Genomic DNA, 22053 nt, shown 5'->3' with positions numbered 1-22053 from the left:
GAAGCATTCATTCAATAAAAGTAGCCAGCAATTGTGTTCCTAGACATTTCTTCTGGTCATTCTTCATTGGTAACAATTAAGTTACCGGCCAGTAATAACAGGGTAGGCAATTTTTAGTTGTAAACATATATTTATGTTGACTCACTCACATTTTTAAAATTCAAATTATTTTGAGATTACAGGATTAGAAACATAGTATTCAATCATTAGGAATATAGTTTCTAATTGGTCAACATAGAAGCATAACAATAAAAGCCTGGGAAAGGGGAAAAAAGCAACTTTGTGCACATTATGTGCATTGTAAGGGTATAGCATCAAAATAATGAGATGGTTAGAATGCATGTTATTTTAATATTCATGAAAAGAGGGGGTGGCTTGAAAAAAGAGTGCACTGCTTCAAATCAACTGTGAGTAAGTAAAGAATGGGAGATACCAATGGGAATGCGGACTCACTCATCGTTAGCCCATGTGTTTCTAGAGGCTCAGCTCCATATTGCTGGGTCTCGTTCTGGGCCATTCAGTGATCAGTGGATGAACACAGAAGGCAATTAAAAAAAAGTATCTCCTGGTTGTAGTGCATTCAGTAGGAAGCCCCAATCCTGGCACTAGCAGAAGAGGGCATTTACAGAATAAAGCTCACTTTCATGCCATGGAAGAGTTGCTCAATAGAAGCAGATGGAGGAACCAGAAAATCTGACTCCAGGCAACAGACCGAACTGGACAGTGCACAAGATTAAATGATCAAAAATAACAGTTCAGACTTTCTTTGCATTGCTGTCCTCAGGAAAAAGTCTAGAAAAATGGAATTTCTTTTTTTATTTTAAGGGACGTTTTAGTAATCCTTATCCAGAGCAATGGGGATAGGAATCGGAGAGTTACACACAGAGAAAGCACTCTCGAGTTGACATTTCTAACTCTTAAAACAGAAATTATTCTTACAAATGCTCTAGGATATGGTTGAGGTTCTGAGTCATCATGAAAGGAACTGGACTTAAAACTTCGTCAGATTAAGTCCTTTCCATGAAAAATAACTTCGGGTTCAAAGGCAAATAAACACATACCTGTAAACTGGTCCTAACTGTTACAATTAGTTTGAGCCAAGAAGGAAATTTTCCAATCATTTTACTCAGAAATGATACAATTGTATCCCCATAATCCGGTTTGTGAAATTCTGCTTCATTTAATCCATCAATTAAAATGATGAAATCTTCATCTGGGATTTTTCTCTCTGAGATAAAAAGAAACAAATTATTTAATAATTACCAAGTAGGTAAACGAGTTTTCTTGAGTCTTTTGACCATATATCTGTTTGAAAAAAAATATCAGAAAGATTTCTTATTTTATTGAATGTTCAGGGCACATGATTTATTATAAATAGATGGAATACATTTATTGAATTTATTTTGCTTTTCAACAGGTGTGAAAGCTTTTGTCATATACATAAGATATCAGTAAACAGATCACCATTTTCAGAAATCCCCATGTTATCAGTTATGAGAGTGAAGCTTTGGAATTATGCAAATTTCCACATAGAAATCGATTTTTCTACCACACATGAAAAAGCATAAGAAAACGTGTTCTGTTTCTTAGTATCACATGTTATTTTGAAAATTTTCCCCAAATGGTTGAATTTGAAGTCTAAAGCAAAGGCTCTACTTGACAGGTGGTGGGAAGCAAGGGTTGGAAGGACACAGGAAAGATATCCCAGGCCGCAGACAGACCTGGACTGGGGAGCAAGATTCCAAGACGCTAGCCGTCTCTTATACCGTCCAGGAAGCAGGAGACCTGTCCTTCACAAGCTCTGCCAAGTGGAGGCAGTTCATGGAGAAAGATGGCACCTGGTGTTTGTGTCCAGTACCCTTTGTTACTTTACACAGATTGAATTTGATGAAATAGGTTTCAGGTCAAGGCCAAAGAAACAGGCTTGAGAGATTTCCAGCTGTTTATTACTGATTCTTGAACAATACTGAACAATTAGAGGAAAAAAAAAAACCCAAACCCAGTCTGAATGAACATTTTAATATACATGAATGCTAACAGCTATAAATTACTAGTTAGTACAACCTTGTGGGTTCAGAAGGGAGGAAAGGAGAAGGAAGCGGGCCAAGGATCATCGGATGTTTCAAGGAAGCAATTTAAGTTTTAGCTGAGGAAGAAAGATCGATGAAACTGGATTCAGAAGAAAAGCTTGGAGAATTTTGTGTAGGATTGGCTCTTCTTGCCTTTAAAGATTCAACACGGGGGCAGAATCCCGTGTTCGAGTGCAGCTGCTGTACTTTTGATCTAACGCTCTGCTACTGGCCTGGGAAAAGCAGTGGAAGGTGACCGTGGTGCTTGGGCCCCTGTCACCCATGTGGGAGACCGGGAGGAGCTCCTGACTTCTGACCTCAGCCTGGCCCAGCCCTGGTACTGCAGCCATCTGGGGAGTGACCCAGCAGATCTAGGGGCTCTCTCTGTCTCTCCCTCTTTAATTCTGACTTTGAAATAAATGGATAAACCTTTAATTTAAAAAAAGTCAAGACCGATAAAAATGGTGTATATTATTTTGGTTTCACATATTCAAATGTGAAAAATCTTTTGTAATGATTACTAATAAGCCTTCATATTTTTTCTCCTGAATGTAAGTTTCGTATAAAGGAGATAAATTTCAATATCTTACATACTTTAAGTCAGCTGTCAAAAATAATCAACTTTTAACTATTATGTTCACCTTATGACTTTTTAGGATGAGAGATGATTCTACAAGCTCTAGTTATTAACAATGAGGCCATTCTAGGTGAGATAACACAGCACTCCTTAAGGGAACCCAAAGAATTAAGGAAGAGCAACAGAAGTTACTTGGAAGTAAAGGGGTTATCCAAACAACTGGGCTTAGCACATCTGGACTTGAGCACTCTGCTTCCTTTAGTCTTGACTGCGCCTCATTTCCATAGAGGGAATTTCTACTGGCATTTTGCTTGGCTGAACACCAGCAACTTGTTCCATCCTGTGGGATGCTGGAGCTAGCTTGCTCAGGACTGGTTCAGGAGAGCCTACTCTAATAGTTTCAAAAGTTACCTGTTAAAGAGCTAGTAGCTTGTGGTAGGCTGTAAAGGGAGTATTTACGCAATAGGAACTGAAAAATGTGTACACATCAGCTCTCCTTGCCCAAGCGGCTATTAACAGCTTACTGGTACCTCATTGCCCTCATCCTTCAACTACACCTCCTTTAACTTCATTCAGTTTCCTTTCTAACAGTCACGATCTCCAAGTGGATGGAAAGCTTGATAATACAGCTGTTGAAATTTTCTCTGAGAAAAACATTTCAAATGATTCTCAAAGACGAAGATCAAGAATGCGCTCCAAAGTAGGACCTGATGAGCTAATTTATTTGTTAATAAAATTATATTTTAATTTGCATAAATTCCAAGTAGGTTACATTATTCATCCCCTGAAATAATTCACTTACTAATAAAATTATATTTTAATTTGTATAAATTCTAAGTAGATTACATTATTCATCCCTGAGGTAAAGTAGACAATATATTACTTTTCTTAAAAAAAGAGGATATTAGTCCCTTTAGTGAAGATAATCATAGTGTTTTTTTTTAAGGATTTATTTGTTTTTATTGGAAAGGCAGATTTACAGAGAGAAAGATCTTCTATCTGCTGGTTCACTTCCAAAATAGCCATAATGGCTGCAGCCAAGCCTATCTGAAGCCAGGAGCCAGGAATTTCTTCCTGGTTTTTCACATGGGTACAGGGGCCCAAGGCCCTGGGTCGTCCTCCATTGCTTTCCCAGATCACAAGCTGGGAGCTGGATGGGAAGTGGAGCAGCCGGATACAAACTGTCACCTACATGGGGTCCTGGTGTTTGCAGGGGGAGGGTTAGCCAATCGAGCTGACGCAAGCTAATCATACTCTTTTAAATTCCTCTCATTTGAAGGTGGTTGGTATGTCAGTTAAGGGTTTCAGATTTTAAGAAGTAAAGACAACACGCTTAAGTAATGATATCATAATTTTTAGGATTAGAACAATAAGTACAAGAAATTTACTAATATTACTTATATTGTGAAATGTGCTACTCCTAAAATAATTGAGGTTTCTTAACCATAAATTTAACAGGTAAGACCTTCATGATCTTTAGACTTTACCTTTCAAATGCAAACAGTACTGCAAGAATGCTTCTGCATATTTATTTTCAAACTTCTGTAGATTTAAATATTCTTTCAGTAGCTTTTAAGATTTTACTTGTGAAAATTTTTTAAAATTAGGAGTTAATTAACAATTACTAATGTATATTTTTCCATGTAAGAACATTTCAAATACTTGTACAAATGCTATCCACTTAGCACTATTCACAGAATAAGAGGTATGTTAACATTAAAAAAGTAGGAATACATTATTTAACATTTACACACATATTTATATAAAATCATATTATATTAGTGTGGTGGCTCAACTGGCTAATCCTCTGTCTGCAAGTGCTGGCATTCTATGTGGTCACTAGTTTATGTCCTGCTGCACTTCCCAGTCCACCTCTCTGCCGACGGCATGGGAAAGCTGCAGAGGACGGAGGCTTTCGGCCTTGCTTCCACGTGGGAGGCCAGGAGGAAGCTCGCGAGCTCAGCTCTGGCTGCTGCAGCCATTTGAGGAGTGGGCAAGAGATGGAAGACTTCTTTGTCTCCTCTCTCAGAAAACATCTGTCTTTCAAATGAAAATAAATATATCTTAAAGAAACTACAAAATTCTACATAGTTCTTATTTTCTTATGGATTAACTGAAAACTATAAGCGTGCTTGTATTTGGGAGTCACTGTTCTAGCTGACGAGTCATTTAATTCCTTGTAAATGTATGTTTGCCAGGGATTCTCCATGGCCTCCGCTTACATGTAGACTTCACAAATACTTGAACTGTCTTCCTTATAAATCTCTTAATACTCTCCTAGATGTGTAAGAGAAGTAAAAATTACAGAGGCTGCAAGTGAACTCATGGCAGCTAGTACTGAAGTCAGAACAGTCCAGTGCCCGAAACCCGTTTATGAAGAGACGGGCTAAGAATGAAAAGACATACATCAGCTAATTTGTTGAAACAAAACTTTGACATACAACTGGTTTACCTTTCTCTTGCTTGTACTAACAGATTAAATGTTTCTTTTCATTTCATATTGGTGGCTGAGGCAAAAGTTCAGTGAAAGTTTCAAAAAATTACCACTATTTTGCATTCTATATGTTCTACATCACTACACTTGCAGAACCTTAAAACACTGTGTAAAACTGAAAAAAAAGATTAAAAAATTAAAAAAAGGAAATATAAAAAAAGAAAAAAATCCACTGTGAAAAAAGTATTATGATTTTTTTTTTCAAAGAAAAATGCATCATCTGAAATTGAAGTTCTGATTCTAAGAACTTTTCTGGAAATAAAACTAGCTCCTTTAAAAAAAATAGGTAATTTTTAAATTACTGTAATAAATACAGTGACTGGCAAAGAACTTCACTTATATTTTGATGAGTTCTGACAGATGCATATACACACGTAACCAATATTCTACTCAAAATATAGAGTATTTCTTCTAGAAAATGCCCTCAGGGTTCCTTCCCATCAATCTTCCCAGAAAAACCACTGCTCTGATTTAGTCACCGCAGAGTACAGCTGGTTCTTTTGCTTGACATATTATTCCTGAGACTGATCTACAATATTACGTAGATTACTAGTCTGTTCCTTTATATTACTAAGAACCATCTCATTGAAAGAACATACTAACGGCTGTTTATTCTTGAGGGCCATCTGGGCTACTTCCTGTTTTTGACCACTATGAACAAAGCTTCCAGGAACATCTCAAATAAGGTAACATCTCTCTTAGGTAAATATAAAGCAATAGAACTGCTTACAGAATAACCTGCCATATTATTTTCTAAAGTAGTAATACCACTTCATAGTTGTACCTACAAAAATGTGTAAGCATTTCAGTTATCATGCTAACCAACATTTAGTATTCATTCTTTTAAATTTTAAACATTCTAATAGGTGTGAAGTGGTATTCTGCATTTAAATTCATATCTCCCTGATGGCTAATGATATAAACACTTTTAAATGTGGTTATAGGCTATTAATATATCTTTTTCTGTGAAGTATCTAAATCTCTGCTCATTTAAAAATGGTATTGTTTATCTTGTCACTGAATGGTAGGCCTTCTTCAGGTTCTGTGGATACAAATGCTCTCTGTCTCACGAATATAGTGAATAGTCATATTTTCTCCCCTTTTGTAACTTGCTTTCCCTTTTTCTAAGTGATAGCTTTTGTTGAACAGTTGCTTTTAATTTTGTTGAAGTCTACTTTATCATTTTTTTCTTATGAGTAATTTTAATGTTTCATGAAAAATTTTACTTAATTAAAGATTGTGAAGTTATTGTGTTTTTCCTATTAGTTTTAGGGATTAAGTTTTTTTTGTTTCCATCTGTGATCCATTTATCTCAAATCAATTTTGGTGTATGGTGTGAGGTAAGGATTGAGATTCACTTTCTCTCTCACTACTACTGTCTTTCCCAAATTGTCCTGGAGTCTTTGAGAAGATCAATTGATTATATATGCATGGGCCTATTTTTGGATTGTCAATTCTGTTGAATTGATCTATTTTATATCCTGTTTTATGAGAGCCGACTGTTGAATTTTTTTAAAGACTTATTTATTTTTATTGGAAATGCAGATTTACAAAGGAAGGAGATACAGAAAGATCTTCCATCTGATGATTCACTCCCCATGGAGCGGCAGCGGCTGGAGGTGAGCCGATTCCAAGCCAGGAGCCTCCTCCAGGTGCAGGGTCCTAAAGCCTTGGGCCATCCTCAACTGCTTTTCCAGGCCACAAGCAGGGAGCTGGATGGGAAGCGGGGCTGCTAGGATTAGAACCGGCATCCATATGGGATCCCAGTGCGTGCAAGGTGAGGACTTAAGCTAGGCTATCATATGCCAGGCCCCAAAGGTTTTTATTTTGAAAAGATTTAATTTATTTGAAAAGTAGAGTTATAGAGAGAGGTGGTGGACACTGAAAGAGAGAAAGATACCTTGTATATTTTGATTTACTCCCCAAATGGCTGTAATGCTCAGGTCAGAGCTGGGTTGAAGCTAGAAGCCTGAACTCTTTCCAGGTCTGGATTGAAGCGAAGCAGCAGGAACTCCACTCTGGGCTAGTATGGAATATCAGCACAGCAGGTGGCATTTAACGTGCTGTGCCACAATGCTGGCTTCTAGAAGCAACACTGATATTTTGTTCTTGACCTTGGGGATTAAGTATTCAACATTTTACCTTAAGTTATGTTGTTTGGAAAACTGCCCTTTGTCAAACTAGGATTCAACTGTTTCACAAAAGTAATTATTTTTATCTTCTTGAAAAGCAGAGTAGGAGAGAGAAAAAGGGATGTGGGAGAGAGAGAGGGGGAGTGTTCTATTTGCTGTTTCATGCCCCACATGCCATGCCTGGACCAGGCCAAAGCCAGGATCCAGGAACTGTATCTGGATCTTCCTAAACGGGCTCTCCACCGCCTCCTGGCTTCCATTCATTCATTCATAAATGAGAAGGCAGCTGGGACTCAAATCAGCACTCCATCCTGGATGCAGGCATCCCAAGCAGCAGGTTAACTTGCAACGCAGGGCCTGCCCGTAAGCTTGCTTTCATCCCTACTTTGCAGTTTTAGAAAAAGAATTACCAATTGGCGTGGTAATTTGTTTAATGCTTTTCTGAATTTATTAAGAAAATTACATGGATGGTTTCCTTTATTTTGTTAATGTGATGAATTACACTGATTAACTTCAAAGTGCTAAACTAATATCGCATTCCTGCTAAAAATAGGCTAATCAATTTGTTAGTTTTCCTTCAGGATTTTGCAATAATAGTAATAAGGAAAATGGTCTCTGTAATTATATTTTCCCATGGTCCTTAATTATATTTTGGTGTCAGGATTATGTTTACCTAAAAAGATAAGATGAAGGAAGTTGTATTCTTCCTTTTTTTTTAAAGATTCATTTATTTTCATTGGAAACTAATATATAAAGAGAGGATGAGAGACAGTCAGAGAACGCTCTTCCACCCACTGACTGACTCCCCAAGTGACAGCAACGGCTGGAGCTATGCCAATCCTAAGCCAGAAGCCAGGAGCTTCCTCCAGGTCTCCCACGCGGGTGCAGGGTCCCAAGGCTTCGGGCCGTCCCCGACTGCTTTCCCAGGCCACAAGCAGGGAGCTGGATGGGAGGCAGGGCTGCCGGGATTAGAACCTGCACCCACATGGGATCCCGGTGTGTTCAAGGCGAGGACTTTAGCCACTAGGCTGCTGTGTTGGGCCCTCTCCTTTATTTTCTAACTCATTTGTGTAATATTGGTATTATTTCTTCAAATGTTGTATACAACTCGTTAGTGAAACCATTTAAACTTACATTTTTCTTGGTGTAAATATTTTTTTCTTTTAAATCATAACCACAGTGAACAGAGCACTGCTGACTTTCTGTTTATTCTTGCGTCACCACGGGTAGACTGTGCTAAGGATCAGCTAACTTGCTGAATTGGTGTAAAGCTCTTTATATCCTTTACTTCTCTATTAACGTATGCACAAACTGCAGTGGCAGTTCCACTTTATTCTTGATGTTCTTAATTTGTGTTTCATTTTCTTGATTGGTCTTGCTCAGATTTTTCCGTTTTCATGACTGATTTTCTATTTCACTAATTCCTTCTTGCTTTTATTATTTTCTTATTTCTGTTTACTCTAGGTGTATTTTTCTTTACTTTTTCCAGATTATTACGTCAGGAATCTCGACAATTCTGTATTGCTCAGTTTGAAATGTAATTGCTTGTGTGATTTCTCCTTTAATCCATGGTTTGTTTAAAAGTGTTTAATTTCTAAATATTTAAAGATTTTCGTATTACTGCTTCCTAATTTAACATCATTATTTTAGAGAATATATTCTGTAGACCTACTTGTTGAATATCACAAATGAGATAAAAAACAATCTAATGTCGATGTAGAAGGACATTGTGTTTGACTGGAAAAGGCAGGGGAAGCAGCAGGTATTTAACGAATGATGTTGCATTTAAGCTGCTCCGAGAGAGAGAGAGAGAGAGAGAGAGAGAGAGAGAGAGAAAATATACTGACAGAAGACATGTAAAGAGAAGGCAAATCAGAAAAGGAATAATGAATAAATGTATGGAGCAGAAAAACACAGGGGGTATATTTAAGCACCAGCAGTATTTTGGTTTATATGTAAACATATGGTTCATAAGAATAGAAGCGAACAGAAGGTGTAGAAGCCAGCTTGAATCCAGGCCGTCAAGCGCCATGAGTGCTAGCTTAGACTAAGGGCCCTAAGCTAATTCAGAAGGCGATAGGGAGTCATTGGTTTCTGAGCTGGGAAATTAAGCGATCAGAGCAATGCCTTCTGCTGCTTCAGGTGGCAGTAGTTCATCATAACCAGACGGCTAGGGAGCTGGATAGAACTTTTGCCCCAGGTACCAGGGAAGGCTTGTAAGTGTGAAAATGAAAAATGAATCTCAGCTCTCAGGCCACGTGGGGCCTAGGAGCTTCAGAGTTAGTCATGGCCAGTCACAAAGAGTCAGGAGTTTTTATCACAGTGTTATGATATGAAAGAAGCACTAAACCAGAGGACTCAAGAAGACCATGAAGGGGTAGTAATACAGATATGATGCTATGGGAAATGGAACAGGCATCAGGGTTGGAACGAGTTTGTGAAAATATCATAAAGTTAGAATTAACATGGTTTAGAGACTGAATATATGGAAAAATGGGCTTAAAATATTTGTAAAAAAAAATTCAAGATTTGGGAAATTCTAAGGTATGGTCAGGTTAATGGGCAGCAGATGTAGACACAGGTCATCAGAACGAAGAGGAAACTTCTGAGATCCAAGTAACTACAGACACTATGGGCACGTCTGAAACCCTTGAAAACATCCAAGTCCCTCAGGAATAAACAGGATTGCTCAGGATTCACAGAATCAACTGCTTTTCTTTGGCTTCCAGAAAGGACAGAACATTAGTAAGCGCATAGGGCAGAGGGAGACGTAGGAAGGCCAGTACCCCCTTAAAGGAAATGGCTGCACACCTCCATCAGTCACTGCTGACGCTGGAATTACAGAACAAGAGAGTAAAGCTATGAGCACAAACGGAAGAGGGATTACATTTATCTGTTGCTTTTGAAAACGATAGATTTCTTAAGAAAGATAGCCATAAAATCTCTTACATATCTTTAAAGTACTTTTAAAATTATATAATTGATTTCTAGTATATGCACATTGGTGTACAGCCCTGGATGCTTCTCCTGAACTAACGGAGTAAAAAAAAGTACTATGTAAGTACGGGGAGGTTTCTAATCAGAGAAATTCCAAGACACTGAATTGGAGCCACAGTGTAACTGACCCTGCAGGACACCTGCTGGGGAACGTGCAGGTGTGGCAGTGTGACAATCATTCCTATAACATGGCCCAGGTGACCTGCGGCTCCAAAGCCTCTATCTTTCACTTCCCATGGCCCTCATCTGTACCTTTGTGCAGAGTCTCTAGAGGCTCTAGGACTCCCCTCCGGAAGGAGGCCATGGGGTCTTGAACACAGGACCGAAGGCTCAGCATGCTCTGCAGGTGAGGCTCTCGCAGAAGCTGTTCCCGATAGGCTGTCAGCTGAGGCGAGCGGCAGAGCAGGGCAGCAACATTGTGGACAAATTCTGGCACCAGGCAGGTATAGGCATTATCTGCTTGGCAATAGTGATAGGCAACCACCTACAAAGTAAGGGGAGAATACAAACAAGTTTAGGAGTAACAAGAGCAGCAATTATAGCTATTATTCGATCATCCTCTAACACTGTATTTTGCTTCTCCATTCTTCTCTAATTAAATTTTTTTTGTTGTTTTTATTGGAAAGTCAGATATACTGAGAGGAGGGGAGACAGAGAGGAAGATCCTCCATCCACTGATTGACTCCCCAGGTGGCCACAACAGCCAGAGCAGAGCTGGGCCAAAGCCAGGAGCCAGGAGCCTCTTCCAGGTCTCCCACGTGGGTGCAGTGTCCTAAGGCTTTGGGCCGTCCTCGGCTGCTTTCCCAGAGCATGTGCAACAAGGGGACCCCAGGTTAATATTGGGGAGGCTGTTCCACATCTCTGGGGTCAGTTGGGAGGTGGGTATGGCTTCTTTCCTTATCTAACTCCTCCTCCCAGAAACAGGAAGCAGAAATAAAAATTCAGAAATGATGACTATACACACTTTTCCCTAACCCTGGATCCTTCCCAACCTGATCAACTATGTAAACATCATCTTAAACAAACAAACAAACAAAACAAAAAACAGGAAGGCATGATGGCTCAGTGGCTAAATATTCACCCTTTAAGTGTTGGGATCTCATATGGGTACCAGTTCGTGTTCTAGCTGCTTCATTTCCCATCTAGCCCCTGCTTATGGCTTGGAAAGCAGTTGAGATCCTGCACCCACCTAGGAGACTTGGAACAAGCTCCTGGCTCCTGGCTTTGGGTTGGCCCATCTCCGGCTGTTGTAGCCATTTGGGGAGTAGACCAGTGGATGGAAGATCTTTCTCTCTGTAAATCTAATCTGCCTTTCCAATAAAAATAAAGATTTTTAAAAATTTAAAAATACAACTTAAATTTCCCTTCTGGATCATGAGGAATGAAAAACAAGCCTGAGAATACATATTTACATTAAAAATATCATTAATATTTGTTTATACAGTATGCAACAGTATAATAAAATCTGATACTGTAACAAAGCATTAGGAATTAAAATAATCAAAGGGAAATCCTGTTAGTCTCAACACCCATGCATGCCTATATGACTTTTTAGACTGTAGTTTTGTTATAAACTAAGCCTTAAACAGAATAAAGTATTTGATTTAAAAATGATCCCTATTTTCTGAGCACCAGGCAGTATTAGAATAAAGTAAGCAGAAAGAGGATGAGATTTCTGTTAGGCACACATCTTAAACGAATCAGAAATCGGTGAGCCTTCGTGTTGTCCAGGGTAGGGCTGCAGAACCTTTCTGTAAACCAAGGACAATCCTGATACTCTTATCACTTTTCACAGGCCATACAAAGCCATTAACTGAAGATTTAGCCTGCAACAGATGTATTGAATTTCGAGTCTCATCCCTGGTTGCCTTTGCTCAGCCAAACATGGTGGAGACATTTAGGGTGTGACCTAGAGGATGGAAGATTTCTCTCCACCTGTTCCTCTGTCTTTCAAATAAAAGCAAAAGAAGAATGAGAAATTTGGGGGCTGGCATTATGCAGGTTAAGCTACCACCTGTGACACGGGCATCTCATATAAAACTGCCAGTTCAAGTTCAGGATACTCTGCTTCTGATCCAGCTTCTTGCTTCTGTGCCTGGGAAGGCAGCAGAAGATGGCTCAGGTACTGGGGCCCCTGCCATGTATGTGAAGGATCCAGAGCGAGTTTCTGTCTCTCACTCTCTCTGTTGTTCTGCCTTTCAAACAAATAATCTCTTAAAAGCAAACGGAACTGCTAATGTTTATTAGCTACATTGTAGCATTTATATAAAGTTTTTGTCTTTAGTATGAATTATTTTTGGGTGTATGACCACTACTATGTTTCTGAGTCAGAGCTATACAAAAAGACATATTCAGTAACTTCTTTCTGGCCCCACTACCTTATTCCACTACTCACTTTTCCCCCACTCATTTCCTACCCATATGTTACAGATAACCAATTTAGTTTCTTTCTTTTTTGTGTGATCATCATTTCCAAATTTTCTATTTACCCTTCCTGTTTCAGGGGGAGGGGAGATTAGGGGAGATTAAGGGGAGAAGCCATAGCCAGTACCCATGGATGGGGAATGGCCACCCAGTATCAACCCAGGGTCCCAATGTGGTGCAGACTCCAAGGATTCTGCCCAGGTGGTTTCAATAGTTCTGGAATGTTGTCAATCTTGCTGATTCAAGGATGAGGGAACCCTTTTAATGTCCACTGGTTGACACAGTTGACCTTAAAGGCTCCATTTGCCCAGATATTTGCTGTCACTGGCTGGGGTAGTTGCCCAATTTGTTCTGCCCTCCTTCCTCTGGGATGGCACAGATGTTCTCTGCAGGCCTCAATTTTGATCTGGGCCAGCTCTCCACTATGTCTTTTCCACTGAGAAGGACCAGTTCGTGCAGGTTTGCCCAGAATCCAATCCAGTTGACCAGGCCCCACTGGACCCACTGTCCCTGGGGCTCACAGACCCAGCACCCATTGCACAGTCAGGCCCAATGGCCTGGGTCAGGTGACCCGGTACCTGCTGGACGCTCCACCTCGAGGGCTCATGGACCCAGCACCCACTGCAAGGTGGGCAAAGGACCCGAGCCAGGTGACCCAGGCCCCACTAGACTCTCTGTTCCACAACTTACGGACCTGGCACCCACTGCCCAGGCAGGCCAAGAACCTGGGCCAGGCGATTAATTCAGTTTCTTATTTAGCTTTCCTACATTTCTTTTGAACAAATATGCAGATACAGTTGGCCTGTCTCTATCTGTGGGTTCAAATTTCACTCCCAAATTGCTGTTCTAATACACATACATAATGTGGGATGGTTAAATGTGTCTACAACATACAACAATTAAATTAAGCAAACAATATATAGACCACACAGCATTCTTTAGATATTCAGGAAAAAATATTACCATGGTGATTATTCTGCTGTACAACAAATCTCAATCCTTATTCCTCCCGTCTGAAACTCTATACTCTTTGATCAAAAACTCCCCACTCTTTTCTTCCTTCTAACCTTTGATAACCACCATTATACTTTTTACTTCTAAGAATACAACTCTGTTTAGATTCCGGGTATAAGTGAGGCCATGCAGTATTTGGCATTCTGTGTCTGACTTATTTCATATAGGATAATGTTGTCTAGTTTCATCTACGTTGTTCTAAATGACAGATTTCTTTCCCTTCTCTTGTTTAAGACTGATTTGCAATTTATGGTGGAGATACTGGTGGGCTTCAAAAAGTTCGTATGAAATGTAATTAAAAGATAACACACATGTTTTCAAGAGCTTATGGGAAATCTTTCACGTTACTTTTTCCATCTATTTTGTGTTGGTAGACATTTAGGTTGATTGTATGACTACTTTACATACAGGAGTGTAGGTATCCTTTTGGATGCTGATTTTAGTTTCTTTGGACATATATGCTGAAGTGGAATTCCTGGCTCATATAGTAAATCCATTTTTAGTTTTTTGAGGACCCTCCATACATTTTCCTACAGTAAGTGTACTAAGTCACATTCCCATCAATGATGTACAAAGATTGCCTTTACTTCTTCCCCAGTATCTGTTATTTATTTATTTTTTTCTTATTGATGGTAGCAGTTCTAACAAGGATGAGGCGAGTTCTCATGGTGATTTTTAATTTGGCTTTTATCTTTTCCTGTACTTTTGAGATAACACATATTTAATTTACATTATAGTAAAAGGCTTCATTGTGTTTAAAAAAACTTACTGATTTTTAAAGTCAGAATTAGAGAAAGGGAGAGATGGTAGGGGGTTGGGGAGAGAGGGAGATCTTCCATCCACTGATGCACTCTCCACCTATCCACTATAAAACTAGGAACCAGGAGTTTTATCTGGGTCTTCCACATGGCTGCTTTTCTCAGGCCATGAGCAGGGAGCTGGACAGAAGCAGAGCAGCCAGGACATAGCTACCCACAGTGGATGCTAGTTGTTCAGGTGGCAGCTTTACTTAAGATGCCACAATGCCAGCCCTCTTTGTGGTATTTTATATTTGCATTTTCCTAGTGAAAAGCGATGCTATTGGCCATCTGTATATCACCTTGGAGAAATGTCTGTTCAGGTCACATTTTTGAATTGGGTAGTTTCCTTGCTATTTAGTTGTTTAAGTTTCTAATATATTTTGGATACTAGCCTCTTCACAGACTTACGGTTTACAAATATTTTCTCCTATTCTTGGATTACTTTTTCACATTATTGATTGTTTCTGGTGCTTGTAAGATACGTTATAAATCTGTTCTTTCAATTTCTTGTCTTTTTGTTTTTTGGAGATCATGTGACATTTGAATAATATTTATGTAGTCAAAATTATTAAATTTCTATTCTATTTTTCAGGATTATATCTTGGTTAAAAAGTCTTTCTCTTTATCAAGGTTAAAGAGGAAGTTATTTTCGTTTTCTATTAATTTGTATGGGTTCATTTTTTTATATTTAGATCTCTAATCCATTGTGAGCTTATTCTTCTGTACGACAAACTCTTGAGATTAATTTATCTTATGCTTACCTAGTTGTCCCAGTGTCATTCAGCTAAAAATCCCATCTTAACCTAGAATATGAGATGCTGCCTTTTTCAAATACTGAGACAGTACATGCATTTGGGACAAATTCTGAATTTCTGATTCTATTTCATTAGTTTGCAACTCTATTCATGTACCAGTATCACACTGTTTTGATTATAAAGGCTTTATATTATGCTTTAATGTCTGCAGTCAGAGTCCTATTGTTTAATTGGCTACTGTGGAACCAAGGATAATGGTTAGCTCTGTTGCATTTCTAGATCTAAATAGCAATTTTCTACAGTTACAGATTGCCAATTATTTAAGTAAATGGAGATCATGGCCAAAACCAAACACAATATTAAAGAAAAGAGAGTCAGGCCAGCATGTTGGCTCAACTGGCTAATTCTCTATCTTCAAGCACCAGTATCCCATAAGGGCACAAGTTCAAGTTCCAGCTGCTCTACTTCAGATCCAGTTCCCTGTTTATGGCGCGAGAAAGCAGCAGAAGATAGCCCAAAGCCTAGGGACCCTGCACCCAGGTGGGAAACCTAGAAGAAGCTCCTGACTCTGGATTGGCTTAGCTCTAGCCATTGCAGCCATTTGGGGAGTAAACCAGCGGATGGAAGATCTTTCTCTCCTTCTCTCTGTAAATTTGCCTTTCAAACAAAATGTAACTTAGAAAACAAAAAAGTGACTAAGCTACTTAGTTCACCTGGATTCCCGAAGAAGTATGATTTAAATTAACACGGATAGTCTATGTGCACTCAATCTACAGTTTATGAAATGCCGGTGTAAGAGGGCTGGTGGAATTCCATACCCTATCAAGATTCTCTCCTGCAGCACATGAATCTGACTCTGATTGGCTGGGCCACATCACCATCAATAAACACCCAGCTGAATGCCCCAAGATTTCTGTATGGAAAATACTGGCATTGGTATTTACTTAAACAAATGTTAATTGGGTTTCTCCCACACGCCAGGTATTATGCTAGATTCTGGATATCAAGGGCAAGTACTGTAGGTAGGATACTTGTTAACCCTTCAGAGTTTAGCAGGAAGGATGAGCAACTGAACAAATAACAGTTAAGCCTGGCACTGCTAAGCAAGGAGATCCAGGTGACCGGGACAATGCACAGGGGGCACTTCAGCTCAGGGGAGCCAGGGCAGACTTCTAAGAAGAAACAGTAGCTAAGTTGGGATATGAAGCAGGAGGAACAATCAGTGTGGCAGTGTTAGAGAGAGGAAAAGTCACCCGCAAAGACCCCACAGTAAGACACATTTTGCATTTCCAAGGAAGTGAAAGCAATTTCATTCTGGTTAGAGACTGAGTGAGTGAGAGAGAGTGAGAGCGAGTGTGTGTGTTGTGGGGGGAGGTGAGTGGTGGAGTTTCAGCTGGGAATGATTTTGCTCCCCAGGCAACATTTGGAAATTTTTGCAGATGTTTTAGATTGTCATAATTGGAGGCCAAGGGAATGCCACCGGCCAGTGATGCTGCCCAACATCCTATAACAGATAAGACAACACACGCTGTCCGTCTGCCCAACTCTACACATAGAGCAGCATCTGGCCCCAAATGCCCAGAGAGGATCCTTCATTAGGGTTCATGGCATGTGAATATGAATCTCCTTCATGGACAATAAGGAGCCAAAAACTAATCTTTAGAAAGATTAGTATAGAGAACAGACTAGAATTTCCTCATTCATTTAACAAATACTTACACGCCAGGGTTTGTCTGGGAGCTAAGAGTGAACATTTCAACACTGATATGTTCTAGTGGAAGGGGCAGGCAAACACTGAAACTGACAAGGTTGCTTCCCTTATCAGTGTCCAGAATATAGATAAAATGCAGATCTGACTATAAAACTTAGCATAATTTTCAGAGGAGAAAATTCATATGTAAATTTTATAAAGTCACTATAGGTTATTTTCTGGTTGACTTGAATATCATTTCTTCTAAAATACAAATCCTTTCAAAGACAGTCTCGGCAACACAAATGAGATATTCTATTTCATTGTCATTTTTCCCCTGTGTGTTTCTGGTTTGCATATTATGTGCGACATGCTCACTATCGCAGGTTTGCTGAAATGATCACATCGCCTGACTGACAGCTTCGGCAGTGGCAGCAGCAACGTGAGGAGACATGATTAGCTGACACCCTCTGGGTGCAATACAGAACTAATCTCAGCATGGATGACATCTGACATTTTTTCTTACACAGATTTCCATAGGAAAAGATTTTTGCTTTTTGTCTGTCTGACACTTCTTAAAATTAGCTGGTTTAGTTAATTAGCTTGTTTGAGGTAGATTAGTTTCTTAATTTAAGAACTAATCCAGGAACAATTTGCTTAACATGATGATGTGAGGTGCAAGATGCTTAAAAACTTTTTAAAAAATATTTATTTTATTTTTATTGGAAAGTCAGAGAGGTGGAGAGACAGAGAGGAGGATCTTCTGTCCGATGATTCACTCCCCAGTTGACCACAATGGCTGGGGCTGGGCTGATCTAAAGCCAGGAACCCAGGGCCTCTTCCGGGTCTCCCACACAGGTGCAGGGTCCCAAGGCTTTGGGCCATCTTCAATTACTTTCCCAGGCCACAAGCAGGGAGCTGGATGGGAAGCGGGGCTGCCAGGATTAGAACCGGTGACCAGATGGAATCCTGGTGCATGCTAGGCGAGGACTTCAGCTGCCAAGCTACTGTGCTGGGCCAAAACACATTTTTTTTTTTAAAAGAAGAATTTTAGGTCTTCTCATGAAGCTATGTTCAACAGAAATCCTTCCTGTCCCACAGGACAGCAGCTGGGAGCGCTGGCCGGAAGCAGACTCTGCAACCCGGGGTCTTGGCGCACTCCCGATGCGGTTAGGCACTAGTTTGTTTTCACCGCAGAGCCTCTTTTCTCACTTGAGAATGGAGACAATAATAGTATTTGCCTTATTGGAGTGAATAACCAGTTCTAAATTCTGGCTCTGCTATGGATTAGCCCAATGACCTTGGAAAAATTAAGGAATACTTTATCTGTAAAATGAGGCTAAGAATTACCATCTCATAGGGTTAAAGTAAGAATGGGGAAACAAGAAAACAAATATGAGGGTAATTTAAAAGTTCATGGACTGGGCCTGGTGTGATGGCTCAATTGGCCCATCTTCCCCTTGCAAGACTGGCATCCCATTTAGGTGCCAGTTCACGTCCTGGGTACTTCACTTCCCAACCAATCCCTGCGATGGCCTGGGAAAGCAGTGGACTCAGGACCTGGGGACTCTGCGCCCACATAGGAGACCCAAAGAAGCTCCTGGCTTCAAATTTGTTCAGCTCAAGCCATTGTGGCTACTTGGGGAATGAACCAGCAGATGGAAGATCTTTCCGTCTCTGTTTCTCTCTGTAAACCTGCCTTTCCAATAAAACTTTTTTTTTAGTTCATGGACAAATGGAATCTAAAATTTTTAAATTATGCATTTTGATCATTTGCATTTTAATGAATTTCTTAGATATCTCTCAGATGCATATATTTCAGATGTTCTTTTCAGCAAAATAAACTTATCTTTTAACTAATTTTTCATGGACTTATGAAGTACCTATTTATGATGCAAACAGCACTGAGCCTCAAGTTCACAAATGCAGGAAAGGCCCTGAATGAGAACTCTGGATTTAGCTGCCATAACTGCAACTTAGAAGAAATATGAACTGTTAACTGGAGATACCCTTGAGAGTTGCTTGTCTAGCAAAAATTTGTTACTTCAAGTAGAAAGTGTTTGACAAATAAGTGTTCTAACACTGTGGCAGAAATCCTCCAATGTTTTCAGTTAAGCAGCAGCACAGAAAATAAGAATATTACAAAGCACTCATAGTAATTAATATGTGAGAGTTGATTACCCAGAACTTTAGTCAAAGTGAAGTTTTCCAAGGATATTTAAAATTCTCATTAGCACATCTCACCTAAATAGTAAATGACTTAAAAATCTCACTTAAAAAGCAACTTCAATTTTTTTTTTTTTTAGGTGAGAAAGAAGGCTTCTGGGTTCTGTTCTGTGCTTCAGCGACACATAGCTCAACTGTGAGATGTGGCATGGTCACTGAGATTACATGTAATTTTAATATAAGGGGCTACTTTTCATGATGTTAAAAATACACCATGGCACGTGTTTTCTCTCCTCTTGTAATCTTTATGAGTGAGATCAACATCCTGGGATTTGATCACTGTTTACAGCCTTTGTCTATATTCCAGAGGACTAAAAGGACTTTTTATTTTCTTTCCTTCCTTTTTTATTTACCTATCAAAGGATTAAAATTGTGATTACTAAGTGAAATGGAAAAATTGGTGTGGCGGGAGAGAAAGCAGAGAGGGTTGGGGTGGGAGGTGTCACTATGCTTCCAAATCTGTATCTGAAATACACAAAATTTATTCACTTCATGTTAACAAATAAAATTAATTTATATTTATATTTGCCCAAGGAAAACATAATCATGACATTTAAGATGCGATCAGGAACTAGCATTATGACGTAGCAGGTGAAGCTGCTGCCTGTGTTGTCAGTTCAAGTCTAGGCTGCTCCACATCCTATGTGACTCCCTGCTAACATGCCTGAGAAAGCAGTAGAGGATGGCTCAAATACCTGGGCCCCTGCCTGCTCTGTGGGGGACACCAATAAGCATACCAAACACTTGTGATCTCACATCACAAGAATGTGGGCGCATAAAAGCAGGGGCCTTGCCTGTTTCGTTCACTGTTGCTATCTTCAGTCCTGGATTCCGAGTGGCCTAAACGCATATTCTAAGTGAACAGCAGATGAGTTAGTAATGGATATGGAGGGGATCTCACAGTGTTTTCAGAAGCCCATTTACAGGAGAGCATGCACAGACGAGTGGGGTGAATGAATAATGCAGTTGTAAGAAACATGTTGCTTTTGACTCTGAGCTTGACCGGAGGATTTCTGGGAAGGAATTAGAACCAGATAATATACAACTTCAGAAGTCTATGAATTAGTACCTACTGTGACAGATGAAGGTGAGGAAAGGAGGTGGACACACAGTTTACCTGAAGTTGTTACAACGAATTAAAACCCCAGACAGCCACGCCCAGCCTGCCCATGAGGAGGAACCCCCAGAGAACAAGGTGGGGGGCATGACCAGGGCTCACAGAGGGACTTCACTGAAGTCTGCATCGGATCAGAAGCAGAGCTGCTAACACTCAGGTTGGCACTGCAGTATGGGATGTGGGCTTCAGAATGCCAGCTTCATCTCATGCACCACTAGGTCGACTCCCCCAAAACAGCACTGCTCAAGAAGAAAACATTATCTTGGCTCCAGAGCGGAATATACCTCCATAATATTAATGCTAAAAATAGCATAATATGGACTTACAAAAAGATAATAATGAGATGAAAAGAGCTGCAGATCTGTAATTCTCATAAGAAGTATAAATAATGTGTTAAATGAGTGGAAAAAGTTATAGCAATATATAAGTATTATTTAGACATATACAGGTAGAAATTAGAGATAAATGTAGAGACAAACCATCCTAACAGTTGAAAATTGTTTATTTGAGGAATAGATGAGAGAAGGTGAATTGCTGGGTTTGAACATTTTTCTTTGTTGCTTTTCAACATTATTTGATTTTACATTACGCATACCTTACACTTTGAAAACAACTGAGAAAATTTGAACCTGAATACATAAAACAATACTACGGTCAATATAATTCGGCAGGAAGTGTTTTGACGTGGAAATTAAAATGGAAAGCCAATGATTTCTTATGCTGTGACTTAAGCACCAACCACATAATGTGACGCTCAACCTCTTGATCTATCCATGAGTAGATTTTATTTCTTTTCTCTTTTTTAAAGATTTGTTTATTTATTACAAAGTCAGATATACAGAGAGGAAGATCTTCTGTCCACTGATTCACTCCCCAAGTAAGTGCAACTGCCTTTCTCAGGCCACAAGCAGGGAGCTGGATGGGAAGTGGAGCTGCCGGGATTAGAACCGGCGCCCATATAGGATCCCAGCGCGTTCAAGGCGAGGACTTTAGCCGCTAGGCCATGCTGCCAGGCCCATAGTAGATTTTATTTCTAAGAGCCTTTCCAATTCTACAGTTCTGATTCTATCACAATAAAGTATTATAGGAATAGCCAACAACAAACAACCGATTTTTCTTTATGTTCTCAGGCCATTTACCTTTGCATATTTTACCTTTGGATATTTTTATTCACTTTGCTAACGTCTCCCTATCCTTGACTCTTTGATGTTAAAACAGAACTAGCATGTCCCACTGCGGAATCTTATTGTACCTGTGAGGCTAGTCTTCGCATAGCCTCCTCCTGTCGTCTGCGCATTTCTGGAGTCCCTGGGCAGCTTCCACTGGTGATAGATGAGTGGGCCGAAGGTGGCTGTGTGAGTGGTAGCTCTCGGTTGGCATCCACATCTGGAGAAAAAGATGATATGGTTGCATCAGATCATCATAAAACTCTGAACTAAAGGAATATTTAATTCTATTATGATTTAGCAAATCCATCCCTGGGTAAATATTCAAGGAAATAAAAAACACATATCCACACAAACACTCATATACATATAACTTATGGAAAATTGATTCATAACAGCCTCAAAGTGGAAACAACTCAAATGTACATCCAGTGATAAAGGGATAAAATGTAGTATATTCATACATATTCATACAATGGACTACTACTACTCATGTGACAGTAAATAGAAATGAGATGATGTTATTTTATACAAAGTCAAAAAAGATTATATATTATGATTATTTCATGTGAAACAGAATAGGTGAACAGAG

The 22053-nt window shown here is 39.6% G+C and overlaps 1 protein-coding gene across 1 annotated transcript in view; it reads right to left on the bottom strand.

Moving 5' to 3' along the window:
* The window catches only part of TANC2 (tetratricopeptide repeat, ankyrin repeat and coiled-coil containing 2), a 280763-nt gene that overhangs the window by 52110 nt on the left and 206600 nt on the right, over window positions 1-22053 (bottom strand). Inside the window, exons 10-12 of the mRNA XM_040989463.1 lie at window positions 21548-21681; window positions 10522-10753; window positions 1062-1228 (exon numbers count right to left, since the gene is read on the bottom strand). Coding sequence (XP_040845397.1) covers window positions 1062-1228; window positions 10522-10753; window positions 21548-21681 — 533 coding nt within the window. The remainder of the gene's footprint in view (window positions 1-1061; window positions 1229-10521; window positions 10754-21547; window positions 21682-22053) is intronic.

The sequence above is a fragment of the Ochotona curzoniae genome, unplaced genomic scaffold, assembly GCF_017591425.1.
Source record: "Ochotona curzoniae isolate NIBS_2020 unplaced genomic scaffold, NIBS_Ocur_1.0 contig_523, whole genome shotgun sequence".
NCBI lineage: Eukaryota > Metazoa > Chordata > Mammalia > Lagomorpha > Ochotonidae > Ochotona > Ochotona curzoniae.
This window is presented reverse-complemented; position numbering and strand designations above follow the sequence as displayed.